The sequence below is a fragment of the Apteryx rowi genome, unplaced genomic scaffold (assembly GCF_003343035.1).
Source record: "Apteryx rowi isolate R43461 unplaced genomic scaffold, aptRow1 scaffold_133, whole genome shotgun sequence".
In the NCBI taxonomy this organism is placed as follows: domain Eukaryota; kingdom Metazoa; phylum Chordata; class Aves; order Apterygiformes; family Apterygidae; genus Apteryx; species Apteryx rowi.
In genome coordinates this window covers 934075-953201 of record NW_020447564.1, presented here as the reverse complement: position 1 = coordinate 953201, position 19127 = coordinate 934075, and the positions used below count along the sequence as shown (strand labels likewise).

The following is a 19127-nucleotide window of genomic DNA, read 5'->3' as shown; positions in this document are numbered from 1 at the left end:
CGCTGCACTTTGGATACATGGGTCTGTGCACTGCAGTAGTGCATGCAGCAGATCATTTGTTATCACACTAAAATGTCTGTAAGATTTTTTACTTTGTTGAATGCCTGGAATGTAAATTCTCCTCCTCCTCTCTTTTACCATACCCCTATGCACCAAATGGAAGTAAAAAAGTATTAAAGAATGCCTCATGTTTGACAAGACATAGCAGGAATCTTAGCAATAAAGAGTGAAAAGAAAACTGAAAATTATGCTTATCTCATAAAGTATGAGATCAAACAGAACTGGCCATCTCCAGAGTACCAGTTCCACCCATGTTGTAGTTGCATGGGTGCGGACTGAACAGGGAACATCTACCCAGGCACACCATTCTTCCAGGAGTTCATGGTGAGTGAGAAGTCTGTAGCTACAAAAGGTTGGAAAAAGGGCTGCAGGCCTGTAAAAGAACATTGAATAACCATCACAGCACAAAATAGGCAAGTCAGAACTCACATTAAAATTAAATACAGCCTTTCACTTAAATCCTTCACAAGTGTACCTGGATTCAAAGCATGTATAAACTTGGTTTTAAATTGTATTAGGAAGGTAGGGCACTTGAGCACCCAAGTTTACTCTGCCCTGAAGATACACTTTTAAGGTCTAAAAACTATTGCTCTGTTTAAAACTTGAAAGATTTTTACAAGCATAACTATGTTGGTTAGGCATGTGGAAAATATAACTCCCCTAAACTACATACATTATTCCAATTGATGACCTGGATTAAACTATTCACTGCTTAGGGAGAGAGCTCTCTAAGACAGCTATACCAGAATATTTATGTTGCAAATCATTCCGAGTATAAATTAAGGCTCTCTCTGGTCCACATTAGTTCAAATGAGGCTCCTTTTTCTCTGGCCCCTATTCAAACTAGAGTTTTTGAGTGCCTCACTGGAGAGAAGGTTTTTGCCGTTGAAGCTCCAAGCTCTGCTACTGTGTCTTAAGGAATCATCAATAGAAGATACTAGCCGTGCGTTTAAAGGGACGTTCTCCTTTGTCCCTGGCATGGCATATCTGTTCTTTTACACACTAGTGCTAATGCCCTGGCCTGTAGCTGGCTCTCCAAGATTCAGTTAAAACAGGTATTGAAGAGCATTTTTCCACCTTTCTACCAATGTTTTAAAAGGACCGAATTTGCTCAATGGGAAAACTAGGTTGCATGCCCATCTTCAAATATTCTTTACAGGATCTAAAATGCACTCAGTTAACCTCTCAAAATCACATGAGGACATCGATTATACATCTGAGTACCAAAACACAGACAGAAGCTTAAGGAAAACCTTGAGATGTCTGGTTCACAGTAATACGAGAGATCTAACTAAGACCTGGGTGTGTGCATTGATTCATCCAAACAGACCTTTCTGCCTGAATGGGGTCCAACTAAAACTGCAAGAGCTCCTCACAAGTATAGGTGATCTGTCTGCATAGATGCCTGCCTGAGACACTTCTGTAGCTACTATGAACTTACAGTTTTTATTGCGGAGATCCTCAGTCTTACTTGTACCTCATCGTCTTGCTTCACTGATCTAACTGATAACTGAGGCCTGAGGAGACCACAGGCCAGATTTTCAAAAGTACCAAGACACGTTACATGCAATTTGCTTTACACCTTAGGATCTGCACCTTTATATATTCAAGTGCCTTTAAAGTATCTAGCATGAATTAATTTGTCCAAGTTCAGACAATACGAAGCAGTATAATGAAGCTACCTTTCCCAAATCTAAGCTAGGACCATAAGTACTCCTCAGCACTTTTGATTACTTGATATTTTTAGTGTTACTGTGAATTTGTTTTCTGACTTACTGGTCTGATTTTATATAATAAGCTCCTCATAGTACAAGAGAAAAAGTGGGTACAATATTCCAATAATTATTATATTTACAAGATCATAATTGAAAAATCAAGTGAAGTTTTCACAGATCACTCCCTCATCCCATTACTACTACAGTCAATGTGAAGACATTTTCAGACTTTAACAAGCATTTGCGCAGATTCTTACTGATATTAATGACCAGTGGTCCCAACGCTGCACTTCTAAATTCTGGGGGAATGTTATTTTAGTTACAGTTCTTTGCCCTACTAAATCTCATTTTAGGCTGCCAGTGGTTAGATGTCACTTCTCTTTGATGTGTGTTTGTTATGTTTTGATTAAAGACTTGCAGACCTGATGGAAGAACATCAAGAAGAGTTAGCAACAATAGAATCTATCGACTCAGGAGCTGTCTACACATTAGCTTTGAAGACCCATGTAGGAATGTCTGTGCAAACATTCAGATACTTTGCTGGATGGTGTGACAAAATTCAGGCAAGTGAATGTGTAAAGGAAGAAATGAATGATAGTGCTTCTGTGCACATTCTTTGCTGACACTGTCCCAAAAAGCAGTGTTAGCAAAGGTAATCAAGGACTCCAAAAATAAAGCAAAATTAGAATTTCACCTAAAATAAGTCTTCCTGACAATAAAAAAGAAGCACAGTCTGCTTCCAATTGGAGAATATGGATTTAGAGTCTGACTCTAAATGTCTAATTATATATCTAATAATATCTGTCTAATTCGTTGAGGTATCATAGTGTATATGCATCTTTAGTTAGATTTTGATTATTCATGGATTAGAATGTCCTTGCAGTGGCTCAGCTGTGCTATAGGTGCAGAGACACATGAGCTATATTATGTCCTGACCAAGGCTGGTGAGTTTGCTTGGTGCCATAGCACATGGCTCAGGTTCAATAACATATCCTCAAGATATCCTTAAGATCCACAATCAGGAATATCATTCAGCTTTCTTTTCTTCATTATATCCTCACTTTATGTTCTTCCATACTTTTTTAGCTGTGCTTTTATTTTATCCAACCGATAATCAAGAGTTGACAATACCTGTAGCAGGAAATTACACAGTAGCAGCATCCCTGCCCCTGTCTCTGGTGCACAACTGCTTCTGCACAATATTCCTATATGGCAATGGTATTTTTAACAAAAATGATTAAATGGCATATTTGAGATTTATATAAAAGATCCCACCTCTTTCTTTCAGGGTGCTACAATTCCAATTAACCAGGCCCGGCCAAATCATAATCTAACATTCACCAAGAAAGAACCAATAGGGTAAGCATCACTTTTTTTATTCCTAGTGACAACCTTGACCAATAGAAAAGCCATTCAAAAGGTGCTATCACAAATACAATCTTTCCCTATTTTTCCCCACCTTCAGTGTGTGTGCAATTGTTATCCCCTGGAATTACCCACTGATGATGCTCGCATGGAAGAGCGCAGCATGCTTGGCTGCAGGCAACACATTAGTTCTCAAACCAGCGCAGGTAAAAACACAGAGGAAACGGCTCCAGGCCTTCCGTATTTGTTCAGGCAAAGCAATTCAGGCATTCAAGTTGATTTCATCCATAGGTTGAGCTGTCAGATGTTGTAAAGCACATGTAAAGTAATACAAATTGTCGTGATGAACAAGGTACTGATTGTCTTTGCTTCTGCTCTGATGGTACTTCATTTTCAAAAATTAATTTTTATCTTCTGTTTCTTCCTTGGTGTTTGTGTTGCATGGTGCTATTGTTAGGGAGATGGACATAAATTCAAAATACTATTACTGCATATGAACAGAATACATTCTTTTTTACAAGAAGCCATCATTTTTAATTTGTCAGTATTGTGAGGAAGAAGAAAATGGATATTATATCAAAATTAAGAAGTATGGAATGTAAGAGATATCATCACACATTTAACTAAAACAGAAGACCTAATATAAATGTTTCCACTCAGGTCACACCGCTGACTTCCTTGAAGTTTGCAGAACTCTCAGCTAAAGCTGGATTTCCTAAGGGCGTTATAAATATTCTGCCTGGTTCAGGTAAAAAGCTACAACTAATCATTTTTCTGGATCTAGGTCATGCTGAAACTGGTGAACTAGCATTTTACCTTTGCAGATCAGCATACATAAGTGTATGCTGCATGGCCTTATCTTCATTCCTAGTAGGCTGGCATATATGTTATACAGCAGTTTCACACATTCCCAGAACAGAACTGGGAAAATTTGTATATCACATAGCTAGTGATACCAGCCCTCGACTTACCACCTCTCCAAGTTCACACAGATAGCATTAACACTCTGAAAAAGAATTTATTTACAGAGAAACATGTTGCCCTTGATTGTAAGGCTTCACTTTTTTTTCCTAATCTTATCATCACTTGGAAATATTACTGCATTTAAATGTGACTGTGAAACCTACAGCAAGCTGGTAAGATGCTTATTGATCAGTATCGATAAGTTATTGTTCACACTGCGTTACCTGATGACGCTATTCTCCTCTTTCCCCTAAGGAAAGAAGGTGACAAAGTAACTATATGGGTCAGGCTTTGTTACAAATTAGGTTATTCCACCTACAGTGAACTATTAGGGAGGAAGTGCTTTAGTCCAGAGAGATGGGGAAATTTGGAGCCATTCACATGATTTAAGTTAACTAGTATGAGAATCTAATACTGATATAAATAAAGCTGTAAATGTAAATAAGGATGTGATATTGTACTTGATTCACATATTGTTAGCTGTTTCTGTGTTAGAGTGCCGCTACTGGGGTAGTAAAAATCCCAGATGTACTGCCCAGTTAAGCTGTTTCCCTCATCCCATTAGGTGGCTTAGTGGGACAGCACTTGTCTGAACATCCAGACGTTCGCAAAGTTGGATTCACTGGTTCAACACCAACTGGTAAAAAGATCATGAAGAGGTATTTTTAGCATAAGATTCATAAATAAACACTTCTGAGTCTAGTTCCGAAGTGTCTTATTAACTGTATTTTGCATGTAGCAGTAATACAGTAATACAGAAGCGTAACTATGTATGGTCGTTTACTTTTATGTAGAATTATGCTTAAGTCTCCTTGTTGGAAAATAGAGGTTTATACTATACATTTTCACTAGATTTGATTAAAGGGAAATAATGGATTTAGCTATTTAAAGCTTGTTTTTACATAATTATTTACGATTTTTCCAGTGCAGCCAGTAATCTGAAGAAAGTTTCTCTTGAACTTGGTGGTAAATCGCCATTGATCATATTCAATGACTGTGAACTTGACAGAGCTGTAAAAATGGTAAGGTTACTTCAAAGAAAAATATATTCAAAGTCTTCATGATAATCCTCACAGTATTGCAGTACTCTTATCGACTTGCCAAAAAGTGCAGCAGGGACCCTTTCATAAAATTTAATGTAATCTGTTAGAAAACAGACTCTTTTTGTACAGGATGTTTCTCTATGCCAGCACAATTAAACCTTTAATGCTCTATCATAAAGCCAGGGATCTGTACTACAAGAAAGATACATTAAAAAATACAACCAAATAAGAAAATATAGGTAGAAAATATTTTCACCAGCCAAGTTTATACATTAAAGTGATTTCTGTCAAAATTTGATACTCAGAAAAAAGCTTCAAATATAAAAGCCTGAAAAGGGGGCCAAAATTTAGTGAGCTCCATACTGCCATATAGTGCTTTGTAATTCACCATCAGTCACTATAACCTCCACCTTCCTGACCAACTGTAACTTGTTTAAAATTTGTAAATAATTTGTGCAAACAGGAAATTCAGTAAATTTAAGGAGCTTATTTCCTGTTCACATGTTCTGGTTCATCAAAATGATAACAAATACAGTTTGCTCACTAAGAACAAAAGAAAGGTCTCCCACGCTGTACTTACCCACAGTGCTAATTCCATGAATTCCTTGAACCGGCTTAAGCAGCTCCTGCTACTGGGAAGAAGCTATTATGCATTTTCACCACTTTTAGACCCTCTTTTGGAAGCACAAGAGTTTGTGTGACTGCACAGTGAGGTATATGTGGAAAATAATAAAAGCTGACATGCAGCAATCGGCGTGCTTGCTTGGCCCCACCAATGCTCTCAGCTGGAAAAGAAGGGAATGATGCAGAGGTTTGCCTGAGATATAAGTGACATCGATGGCATTTAATGATTGTGAAACAATGTGTTTTGGCTATACTTGACACTAGCACATGATTCCAATCATACCTGCTAGTGGCAGGACCCTAGACCTTTGCAGCAGCCAGAAAACAAGCGTTCAGAAGTTTTAGTTGTCCCGCTCTTTCTTCCCCCACCTCCCTGCTCCCCTGGAGAACCAGTGGCAGGCACCAGTTCTTGGTAAATACAAAGGAACAAACAGCACAGGGTCTGAATCCACGTTCTGGAAATAGGAGCTTCTCTGCAGATTAGAGTGAGATAACACTGACCCAGTTACATGCAACTATCAACACAAGCAGCATTGCTCAGTGGATTAGCACAGTTTCATATTCGTCGGTCTTGCTGTCAGCGCTCTTCTCCGTGGTGCTGCAGCCGGTGTTTCTGTGGAAGGCTATGAAAATGGAAGGAGCAACGCAAGTGGGTTCATCCTGAGCCATTTGTCTCCATGGAAGAGTGTTTGCCAGTTATAAGACTAGCCTGCTTCTTGCACTGATGATGTCTGTTTAAATAAAGCATTACATTTGAGGGCAACCCAAGGGAACCAAATGAAAGGGAGAATGAACAAAAGGATGCATATGAATATTAATGTGTTTTTTTTCCCTGATCAGGGTATGGGAGCAGTATATTTCAACAAAGGAGAAAACTGCATTGCTGCTGGCAGGCTGTTTGTGGAAGAATCAATCCATGATGAATTTGTTAGAAAAGTGGTAAGATTTAAGGACTAATGTTTAAGTAGATACTTTGCTATGGCACAAAGATCCACTAGTTTTATAGGCACATACATTTCTTGTTATTTTTAGTTGTTTAACTTCTCATTACTGCTTATGATAGGCAATGCTGCTTCTCATGAAGCTCTTACAGGGTTGAAAGGGAGGCACTGAAGGGAGATATTTTCATCAGAAATGCACAGATAAGAGACATAGTAGATATTGCACCATCAGTGATATTTCGTATTTGACTAGGAAAGCAAGATTAAAAAAATCACTGAACTTACATCAGTGTGACTGAAGACTGCTTGAAGTTTAAAAAAGAGCATATTGGAAGCATAGCTGGAATCATACAATTGTCATTGTTAAAAATCCAGTAGTCACCTTGTAGTACCATTGGAGAATTCATTTATCTAGCTCAAGAAAAGAAAATTATTGTGATAACTCATTCACCACCAGTAAAAATTGACTTTTTACATGCCTATCTTAATAGCAGAAGGGAATGAATGCATGAAAACAGCATGAAAAACTTTCAGAAGTAACTAGCGATTGAGGGCATCAAGCATAAGACACTTTACAGAGCATCATTTTAGAAGGCAATGAGCATTTCATCCTCTAAAAATTCAGCCCTTTCTTGGGGCCAAACTTCATAGCACAAACAATGAAGCATCCAGAATCACTGGTCACTTTAACAACTGTTTATTTGCTACATTTTGTAACTTCATTTTAATTGGATAACCCATAGGTGGAAGAAATAAAAAAGATGAAAATTGGTGACCCACTTGATAGATCTACAGATCATGGTCCACAAAATCACAAAGCACATTTGGAAAAGCTGCTGCAATATTGTGAAACTGGAGTAAAAGAAGGTGCCACTCTAGTATATGGAGGAAGACAAGTAAATAGACCAGGTAAAATACTACCCAAAGGTGTTTGGAATTCTTACACTTTAAATAAAATGTGGTTGTCTCTACTGCATTAAATAAAGAGTAGCAATATCGTGGAAACAGTACCAGGTAAGCCCAGGATGACACTTGAAAACAGGGCTTCCAACTCCCATATCAAGAGAAGTTGGGCAACTGAAGCATAGCATATGAAGTTGACTCAGAATCAAGTGCTGTTATTTGGGGGGCACTGGGATCGTTTCTGCAACATCACTGAACTAGCAAGAGCCATAAATGTAGTTGTATCCAATTATATTGACAAAACACTAAAGCTGTTTGAGGTACCTTGCTTGCAGAATCAGCGTCAGGAATTATGATCAAAAGCATTTTTTGCTATGTAAAGAATGCTAAGTTTGATGGGCAGGCATAAGAGCAAACATTTTCTTGTGGACATCTGTCCTGTATCAGTAATGAAAGAGAAACATCTGCATCAATTTCAAAACATAATGATTGCGTCCCCAAACAAAATGAAAGAGAAAATGTATAGCTCTAGGAAATTGATGGAATAAATTTAATGAGAAATCTTATGGAAGGGGAAGGCAAATATACAAAATCTCAAAATATGTTGATTTTACCCACTCACACTCAAATACACTCACACACCCAGATGTAGGTGTAGAAGAGGTCTGGCCAGAATCACTTGTGTGCAACACAGGGACAGTAAGGGATGCCAGCTATGAAGTCCTGTGACTCCTGGGCTCTTCCTCATTAGCAATGATGAACTAGGTTTTGGACACGTCTTTTACACCCAGCAGAAATCAACAGCTGTCATGGGTTGGCCCTTTCCTTCAGAATTTTCCTTACTTCAGTCTCCATAAATCTTAGGCAAAGTTGCTGCCCATCACATGTTTTTCCGTGTTTGGAATGTAACAGATCTTTATGGCTACAGTCCTGCAGACAGTCCTGTTGATACCTTGTAACCTTGCTGCCACTTTCCTGCCCAAGTCCAGGGTCTTCCATTGGGAAGTCACCTGGCGGTGGGGTGCTGGCCTTCAGGTCTTGATATGAACAACACACGTTACTGCTGTGATCAATACAGGCCATTTTTTTAACCCTTGTTCTGCTGTTTCTTTAGTGCTCACACACATGCATTTCCATTCATACTCATTACTTCAGTCATATCAATCTTAATATTTCTGTTTCAAGTCTCAACATGCCTATGACTTGGGCTCCCCTCAAAGTATGGAAAAGCGATGGCCTGGACAACACAAACAGAGAAGTATTTTCATGCTCAAATGATGCCCTATCCTCTGTTTAGGTTTCTTCATGGAACCCACAGTATTCACAGATGTTGAAGACCATATGTATATTGCCCAGGAAGAGTCCTTTGGTCCCGTGATGGTAATTTCTAAATTTAAAAATGGGTATGTTCTCTTCTGGTTACTATTAGAAACTTTATTTTCTCATTTTCACTCAAAATGTAAAAATAACATAATCAGAATATCCAATAGTATGATTTTGTTAAATCTTGTAAGACCAGGCTGAATCCTTAGATTCTCTTCCAGTTAAATTCTAAGTAAACACACTTTTGGGGGTATCCTTCTCCATGTCAACACAAAATTAATGCCATAGCAGTGCAGTAGGGGATACTATGCAACCCTAAATGCCACCCCTTAACAATGTGCTACAAAGATGATTAGGGGACTGGAGCATCTCTCTTATGAGGAAAGGCTGAGAGAGCTGGGCCTGTTCAGCCTGGAGAAGAGAAGGCTGAGAGGAGATCTTATCAATGCGTACAAGTATCTGAAGGGAGGGTGTCGAGAGGATGAGACCAGACTCTTTTCAGTGGTGCCCAGTGACAGGACAAGAGGCAACGGGCACAAACTGAAACACAGACAATTCCATCTGAACATGAGGAAAAACTTTTTCACTGTGAGGGTGACAGAGCACTGGAACAGGTTGCCCMGAGARGTKGTGGAGTCTCCTTCTCTGGAGCTATTCAAAACACGCCTGGACACAATCCTGTGCAATGTGCTCTAGGTGACCCTGCTTGAGCAGGGGGGTTGGACTAGATGATCTCCAGAGGTCCCTTCCAACCTCTGTGATTCTGTGAATATTGAGTCTTATTTACTGAAGGTGACATGATAATTGCAATACCTTGATCATATTACAAAACATGTATTTTTCCAATGGAATTGCTTATTCTTCTCGTCACAAAGGACTGCATAACATTGTTGTGTATTATATAACACTGGCACATTACTGTTATAGATGAAAATCGCTCTATATATTTTGTAGACTGCCAGTAATAATGGCTTTCATTCCAAATCGTAGGAATGAATTTTACAAACAGATTAAATAAAAAAACTATATATAAACTTCATATAACTATTTCCACCAGATTTCATTTTTCTGCAGTTTGAAAATGCAGGTAAGGACTGACCACATAGACAACCCTTCACATCTATAAATTATGTATGATAAGCAACTATATTAGTGATAAGGGACTATATTAAGTTTTTTGATTTTTTAAATTATTATGGATTTTGAAGCTATAGGGAGATGAGATACATAAAGAAAATAGCACTCTAGACATGGTCTGAAAAGATGCATCACAACAGAAGTCTCAGTTTCAGCATTTATTCCCCACTAACTTGTAAAGTGGGGCCAGGTTTTAGCAAACTGATTCATAATCTGCTGCATAGCTCTGCTTTACAAGTATTTTGGTATTGCCCTATTCCCCGTCTTGTACTGCAGCTGCACAGAGATGGTATGCATAATGCAATTTCCCTTTTGACATTTCTGAGTGTAAATCTCAACCACTGAAATGTAAACTTACAAGCTTTACAAGTTTGAAGCAATGGCATGAACTTCCATAAATCTGATGGACTGATACACAGATTAGTAGTTATTAAATGGTGTCCTTAAAGAAGCGAACTGGAAAGAAGTATGAAATTGAAATCGACGGTGGAAGGTTGTTAACACTTGTTTGTTTTACCTACCAGCAATTAAATCAATTCTTTCCCCCCATAGGGACATTGATGGAGTGCTAAGACGGGCAAATTCCACAGAATATGGTTTAGCCTCAGGAGTTTTCACGAGAGACATAAGCAAAGCTCTCTATATAAGTGAAAAGCTAGAAGCTGGAACAGTTTTTATTAACACGTACAACAAAACTGATGTCGCTGCACCATTTGGTGGATTTAAACAATCTGGCTTTGGAAAAGATTTAGGTAAGTTGTCCCCCATTTTTCATCAGACAGTCCAAATCAATGACAAAAAAAGTGTCTCTGTGAACAGTACAACTAGTAAAATCTGAGCTATGGGTATGTGCCCTGCATCTCCTATATTCCTCCAGTTGCAGTGAGCTGGTTCCTCTCCGCTCCCATCCCTACAGAATTCCTGCCTCACTACCTCCACTTCACCCTTTCCTGTACATTTCCTAAATACCTCGATGGCACACAGAATATTCCTTTTCAATTCCTCTTGAAGTGGTCAAATGACAGCTTGTCCAGAGCTGTGTACAGGCTACCAGCTGCTGTCAAGCAACGAAAGGTATGGGCCAAAGTCTCCTTTCCTTTCCCTCAGAAAGAACACTAACTTAGGTCTCTCCTCTAAACTTGTAAGAACATGGGAAATTCCTTCCGTTATTATGCCTTAAAACATGATAAAAATTTGCCAGTGGGCCCAGAGCAAGACTGCATAAAACTTGTTTCTTTCACAAAAAAAAGCCAGATCTAGTCTGTCAAAGAAGCTTTACAAGTCTGTACAGATCAAGCCTCATAGCAAAGAAAAGTTAAAGAAAAGGTTTTTTCGTAGTGACACAACCGATTTTCCCTTTGGAATCTCTAACAAGTAGCAAACATTTCCTGAAACCAAAACGATTAATATTATCGGGGGAAAAAAAAAAGAAAAATAATTAAGAACCTTCGCACAGAATCTATACACAGAGACGTAACATATTCTAGGCAAACCAGACTTCTTCAAATTCCACTATCAGCCACAACGGCCAACTAGAAACTGCTGCTGTTTAATCCCACACAGGTAGCTCCCTTTTTAAATTCCAGCTCCTTTTTCTTTCCACATTTGTTGGCTTTGACCTTTCCTTGTCAAACCAGTTCTGTAAATCTCAGCAGAAGGGTAAGTTAATCAGGTTGTCGTCATTCCTTAAGGACTCAAAATATTGGCTAGTGTTGTGAATTTTTGTAATATGGCTAAAGGCTGACAACATTCATTTAGCTGCTGTTCTAATTGGTTAATATTGTGCTCTTACAGGTGAAGAAGCTCTTCATGAATATCTTAGAACCAAGGCTATCACTGTGGAATATTAAAGTAACTATCTCCCTTGGAAGTAAATTGGCTGAGTTTTAGTCTTAAGGACTCCATGAAGCACTTCATACAATGCCTGGGATGTGCTGTCCAAAGTGGTAAAACTAACAAAACAAATACACCCAATCCAAGCATAAGTATAAATAAATCAGGTCCAGATTTTAGTCTCACTGAAAGATGAAAGCATTTGACAATTAATCTGAAATTATTTAAATTATCCAGCAACAGTAACAGTTATTAGCACAAGCAGGAAAAAGAAAGTGTTTGGGCTTTTTTTTTTTTTTAATACAACTGAAAAATGTGTTCTCACATGCCTACTTTTATATTTGTGTGAACATAATATTTACATGATCATTTTAAATCTTTAATCATAAGGCTTCTCTCAAAGTTGAACTAAAATATGTATATTATGCCATTTTTTGCTACAAACTGGTTCAAGTTTTACAGTAGCAATTAAACATTCTGCTCTGGTGATTCTTCAGCAGTACAGAAAACCTTTGTGCCATAAGAAGTAAATAAATGCAAGAAAGTGCACTTACTATGATCTTTGTATAGTACATACAGAGTTCAACATTGGTGTTAAACTATGCATATCAAGCTAAAATTACTGAAAATATTTTCTATCCTTTTGTTGATATGAATGTGTGATATGGAATCTGCCTGCAATTTGAAAGGTGGTTACATTAACAGATTAAAATCACTTTTTGTGTCTGTGCACATGGACTGTTATCACTGTTTTATATAGAACGCTTACTCATATTTCATACTTTCATTTTTTCTAATCTCTGGAAAAATCTCTTGTAAAAATGACTGAGTTAAGACAGTGGCCTTCAAACTTTTTTTCAATTTGAATAGAAGCTTTCCATACAGATCAAGACTCTATCTAACAAACTACGCCTGCTTAAAACTGCTTGCTCTTAAGAGTACATCTCCACCCAAAGCTTAATCTGATCTGTGGGCTGCCATCAAAAATAGCAGTCTCACTGCTTGCTTTCCATCCTTCCCATCCTCCAAAATATTCTGTGATTTAATCAGATAATCCCAGTAAACCATGCCCTCCTCACATTTTTAAGAATCCATATTGTGAAAGGAAGACTAGAATCCATATTATTTCCTAACCCAAATATTCCATAAACAGATCTTTAAAGAAAATTCAAGATTTAAGTATGAGATTCAAAATAATTGTATAATTAATTGCAGGTTTCAAGTCACAATGTTTGAAGTCTAATATTTGAGCAAATACAGTATAGAAAATTTTATTTTAATGGTGTAGAAAATACAAAGTTTAAGAAACAAATGATGATATCCAGGAGCATCACAGATACTTCTGAAATGCAAAACGATCTCTAAGGTAAATACAACAGTCCAAATCATTGCTTTTTATCAATCTCAGGTAAGTATGAATGACACATACATTCACTGACTATGATTCCACAATTGCGTCAAGCTAATCTAAGTACAAGTCTTTTTATTCTGGAAAGGACAGTTGTCAACAAAATGGAGAGGATGGAAGTATGTGGCAGGGAAAGTGGGAGATGAAAAGTGAGATTTAAAACAATTGCAACACCACAGAGATAGACTCGACCCTTTAAGCTCTGAGGGTATCTACACTACAGCCACAAACATTATTGCTGATACAAAGCTGGTTTAGGGACTAGCAGCAATCTACGCATACACAGATCTATAGATCTACCCATACAAAGCTCAGTGCAGGCCAAGAAAGCCAAGAGAGTTTGCTGAATTTTCTCTTGAGTCATGGCTGGTTCAAATGCTGTTCTTACACATACTACCTTATCTTGAAATGACCTCAGCCACTACTCTAGTGTACAGCAGTTACTATCATGACTGCAATGTAGACATACCTCAAATGTACTTTAAGATAATGTTTAATATTGAAGACATGTACATAACACTTCAGAGGACAATGAATATAAAAAACAAAGCTTTTCTTCTAGTTACCTCTTCCCTCTTCCTTAGGCAAAAACTCTTTCTACCACAGTACAGAGACCTTTTTTCAACAAGGCAACAGGCCAAGAATTCTACTTCTTAACTAGCTCCGCAGCATGCCTTCCTGCTCAAGTGCCTCACTTCCAGCCGCTTTCTTAGGCTGACTTCCTGGTGAAGCTCATTTCCATGTCATTTGAGGAATAAGACAATAATTCTTCAGAGATGCAGCTTGCCTCAGAACTATAAGTAAACAATCGTCCAAGTGGATACTGCATTCCCAACCACATAAACTACAGCATTTCCCATGATCCTGGTGGATGTCGCATTGGGAAACAAGGCAGTTTAAGGGTCAAGTCTTCAAAGTCAGAAAGCATGATTTGTTCACAAAAAAGTAAAATACAAACGGATTTACTCATTCACTTTGCTGTCCAAAATTTCTATTTTGCCCTTTTCTCCCTTTTGTTTGGGAAACTTAATGTTGTCTATTGTCACTTCATCAGTTGTACAGTCATCTTCAGATTCTGAGTCATCTTCTGAGACTGATACCTCTTCATCCGTATCAGAACCACTCAGTTCAACTAAAGCCACATTCTGGGGGGGGGGGGAAGACCTTAAGTTAACATATTATACATTTCAATATAGCACCTAACATTTGATTAAAAAGTAAAACAAACATATAAACAACCCTACTACCATAAGAAAACTCCACAACCCCAATTAGAAAGACTTCTGGGTTCTTGTGGGATTATAAAACACATATCCAGTATTTTTAAAATGTAATTATTATGCCCCATAGCAAATATCAGAGCATTTGTATATCATTACCAGAGAAATGAGTACATAGCTGAACTCGGATAATCTAAATCAGATTCTTAAATTAATGAGCAGAGGCATCAAAGCTGTAATTTTCAGTGAAGAATTCAAACCATTTAATGCATCAGGGATCATGATACATATACAAACATATGCATGTATAAATATTAATATAATTATCTTATAATCTAGTATCAGTCATGGTACTATAACTACTGCAAAACAGCAAGTCATCTAGACCACCATGACATTTTTTAAAGCAAAAGTGATCATATATTTCCATTTGCAGTACCATGATTTTTGAGGTATTCTTTTCTCTCTGAAAACATTTGTCTTAAACTGATGATCCATACCTCAAAAACCCGCTGCGTGCTGCAAAGCAACATACAGGAACTGAGATGTTAGTAAATTTCTTCGGTGATCTGCAAATAGCGTTATGCTATTAATCACCATGTCTCTTGGCTTATTTGTTTATTATAAAGCCAAGACACTTGTCAGACACTGTCACATGAAAAATCTTTTCTGTCCAAGTCACTCATTCCACCTGAGCATATTGAAACAAACAGTTTTCATGATCTGTTGGAATTCTTTCAAACAATACCAGTGCTGGACAACTTACAGCATGCAGGTTGGATACAATCTGCAAGAACTCTGAATCCAACCTGTGGCCAGTAAGTTGTTCTGACAGCTCACAGACCAACCCCAGGCTGCCTTATTTCTTGCAAGTCTGCAGACCAGAAGGCACTTGTCTAGGACAGGCAGTCTTCCAGCCATATGATTAGATACATGCATGTATCACAGCCGTTTCGGTTGCAATTTTCTTAAGTGAGCACATGGCTGCAGCATTCCAGTTAACAAGAGAAAGGGAATATTGATGTGAATATGAATAAATGGGCTTGTATTTGTCTATTTAGCCAGGCCTAAAAATACCTACAAAGAGCAGCTGAAAGTGAGTTATTACTCTTAGGCTTTCAATTTGCATATTTCAGACTAAAATGGTAAAGACTTAGCCTTATCTATCAAACTAGTTCATTCTAAGGTTAGAGAATTATTCTAACTCCATCTCAATTTACTTTATGAGATCAAAAATATAGTACATGCTTACCATTTCTATAACTTTTTCTGTTGCACTGTCTAGATTTTCAATATCAAACTGATGAGCTGGTGCTGTTACCATTTTTCTTCTTAGCTCATCATTTGCATGTGCCATCTGTGGTAGAAAGCTTTGTACTCTGTCCAAAACTAAAGCAGAAATAATTATCATATATAAAAAGTGTGTGTGTATATGTAGATATATATACACATACATATATATACACACACGTATATATGTGTATACATATACATATACACATATATACACCGACACGTTAATTTATACACTTACACTACAAAAATCTGAACATCGAAACAGATTCCATTTCAATTGTAATTTCCAACTGTCTACCATATTTAGGATTTTTTAAAAGGAGGGATTGTTACAGTATTCAGTTTCCCAAGACAAACTGCAAAACGATATGGAATCCATTAACACGTAGTTCGGTAAGAAATCACTTAACAATTCTATTTGGATTCTTAAAATGTGGCTAGTTTAAAGAAAACTTGCTCACAAATGCCACTGTTTTAAAAACATTCTGAGTGCCATCTTAAGAAATTTCAATATCAGTATTATTTCCAATGTAAATATAATTATGTCCTTCTTTCTTCCTTCTTAAAGTATAGACTGAAAGAAGACAGAAAAATTAGCTACAGCAACAAATGTCATAGGTGTCATGCTGTCACACAAAAGAAAGTAATACAGTATCAACAGGGGGCTCTGAAATTAAGATGGTGGGACAGAGACATGCTCTAGGCTGGAGCATAAAGCACTTATCCTCTGCAGAAATCTCTCTCTAAACTTGGTGGGACTTCCCAGCAATTTTAAGATAATCACTGTCATTAAGAGAATCACACCATTTCCCTTCCATGGAGGAGGAGAGTATCTTCACCTGCTTCCAGAATTTCTTCAGACAGTCTTTCCCCTATACATGGCAGATGATCCATTCTCTAGTTTTCATTTCCCCTGAAGTAAAACTGTACTACCCTGAACAAGTTCTGCAGAAGTCTAATAGGTATAACCTACCTTTGAAATACTGTCATCTTCCTAAAGACTTATATCAAAGGAAGAACTTGATATTACTGAGTAATTTGTTCTTCTATTATTTTTAAAACTCAGCTCAGTCACAAATAAAAATATAGTAATTTGACAATGTAAATTTTAAGCAAAATGCTTTTATAGCAGCAAATATTCTATACTGACAAATTACTTCTGAAGATAGATTAGGAGACCTGAGCAATAAAAAGCAACAACTCTGATTATACTGGAAGAAAGCAATCTGTGACTAAAGAACTTTTGTATTTTTTCCATGAAGAGAACAAGTTCTGAATAAATATGTATACACAATTTTCAAAGAAACATAATTACTACACCACTCGTATATATGAAATTACATTGAAGAGAATGTTAGCTATCTATGTGTAGATTTGACTAAGAAAAAAGGAACATAGCTTGTTTAAAAAAAAAACTTCTTAATACATTCAAATGAATTTATTATGAACAAAAGGTTATATAACCTGTCTTAATAATTTTTGTTAAAAATTAAGTTACAAAAATGATCTGTGTATCCTATATCGATTTGAAAGCAGGTGACTAAATGAAGACTTAAGGTACAACCCAGCTAGTTCACTATATGCAGACAGGGGGAGTATTTCTGTAAGAACAAAGTCCCTAAAACTTGCAACCATAAAGCCTAGCATCACGAAATCTAGATTTTTTGCAGAAGTTGCATTTGCACCTCCCACATGTTAATCATGCAACTGCAAGGGAGGACCTAACACCAACAGAAACAGAACACAAGAGCTTCCCCCTTTATAAATGCAAGGAAATACCTGAAGATTCACTGAAGCTAGAGTAAGTTATATTAAATATGTTAAATAGGACTTGACTGTGTTCCAGCAGCAAAGTTACACTTACCATTACTCCTTGGCATCCTAACTGTCTGTAAAGTTGTGGCCTTCTTGTTGCTAAATTTTGAACTAATCAACAATGTTTCTTCCAGTCCTGGAAAAAAAACAAGTATTTGAATGTTTACCTATGTCAATCATCAATGTCACATTTCCACTGTGAACTTCTTTTCTTGCTGCTACTTTTCCACTTTTCTACAACAAACTTAAGACAATCAGGATTCAACCATCTCTATCTCCGAGAATTCCACGCTGCTTTCCTCCAGGTACTGTTTCTTGATTTCTTTTGGGGATGGGTCATGAAAGTACTTCTTTATGTAGTGAACATCTAGAACTTGCTACCTCAGGAGGATGTGAAAGCAGACAGATCAGATTCAAAATAGAATTAGACAAATTCATGGACAAGAGAGCCATAAACAGATACCAAAACAACCGAGCAGGAATCACTCTAGCATCCCAACCCCAACAATTATAGATAATGGACAATTACATGAAGAATAGGCAGCAGAAAATGCTTAAGCTAACAAGCTTTCTATAATTAGCATTTTCTATTGCAATTGTCAGGTGAAAGAATACTGGGCTGATCCAGCAGATCATTTCTTACAGACATTCACTATTTTTGAAGTCTTTGTCAAAGCTCTATTCCACAACAGATACCCCCAAGTAGAGATACTATCTGTAAAACTCAACTCAGTATAGTCATATAGCTAGATGAAGTCAGTTTGCTGTCCCCTGGTACGCCACACAGAAGAACACCTTGTAACACTACGCTGCACTGTGGAAACAGCTAACGTGTAAGTTACACTGATTAAAATCCCTTCTCTTGCATATATAACGGCGGTGGTGATGAATGAAAGCAGGCCACAAACAGCAATGCTAAAAATATTTTCAAGATTCATAAAATCCAAATGATGTACAGAAAATTTGCATTAATTAGACAAGCTAATTCTTATGACTGCCAAGAGAACCGTCAGTCATTTCTCATTAACTAGAATTAAGCCTTATTTCTTTTTAACATTTGTTTCCTGGTAGAAATGTGGATATGACTGTCGATACTAATTCACTGCTTTTTTTTCCCTGTATTTACTCTGCATTATATCAGCGGTGCCTAGGAAAACGTTAGTAATAAATGTAACGTAATGTAATGTAATAAAAAACAGTCAGCGCTAGCAGCTGCGCGCCCTGAGAAGCCTCCCCGGGCCGCGGCAGCGGACGGTTCCCCGCTGGCCGGCGAGGCCGCGGGCTCCCCACGTCCTGCACCCCCCTTCCCCCGCCCCGATACGCCACGGACCGCTCTTCCCCGCCGCCCCGGCGCCGCTGAGCGGCGGGGCAGAGCCGCCGGGCAGCGCCGCTTCGTCCCCCACAGCCGGGCGGGTCTCCCGGAGCGGCGAGAGGCCCAGCGCGGCCTTCGCCGGGCCCGGCCTCTCGGCTGCGCCGCTGCC

The 19127-nt window shown here is 37.9% G+C and overlaps 2 protein-coding genes across 2 annotated transcripts in view; one reads left to right on the top strand and one right to left on the bottom strand.

The window, feature by feature from the left end:
* The window catches only part of ALDH1L2 (aldehyde dehydrogenase 1 family member L2), a 30295-nt gene extending 17229 nt beyond the window's left edge, over positions 1-13066 (top strand). The window contains 11 exon segments of the mRNA XM_026056841.1: positions 2188-2338; positions 3064-3134; positions 3241-3346; positions 3801-3888; positions 4669-4762; positions 5029-5125; positions 6611-6709; positions 7455-7620; positions 8912-9017; positions 10627-10826; positions 11869-13066. Coding sequence (XP_025912626.1) covers positions 2188-2338; positions 3064-3134; positions 3241-3346; positions 3801-3888; positions 4669-4762; positions 5029-5125; positions 6611-6709; positions 7455-7620; positions 8912-9017; positions 10627-10826; positions 11869-11924 — 1234 coding nt within the window. The 3' untranslated portion in view covers positions 11925-13066.
* A 96-nt stretch (positions 13067-13162) lies between these two features.
* Positions 13163-19127, bottom strand: part of CUNH12orf45 (chromosome unknown C12orf45 homolog) — a 15502-nt gene continuing 9537 nt past the window's right edge. The window contains exons 3-6 of the mRNA XM_026056840.1: positions 18977-19122; positions 17696-17782; positions 15788-15924; positions 13163-14460 (exon numbers count right to left, since the gene is read on the bottom strand). Coding sequence (XP_025912625.1) covers positions 14278-14460; positions 15788-15924; positions 17696-17782; positions 18977-19122 — 553 coding nt within the window. The 3' untranslated portion in view covers positions 13163-14277. The remainder of the gene's footprint in view (positions 14461-15787; positions 15925-17695; positions 17783-18976; positions 19123-19127) is intronic.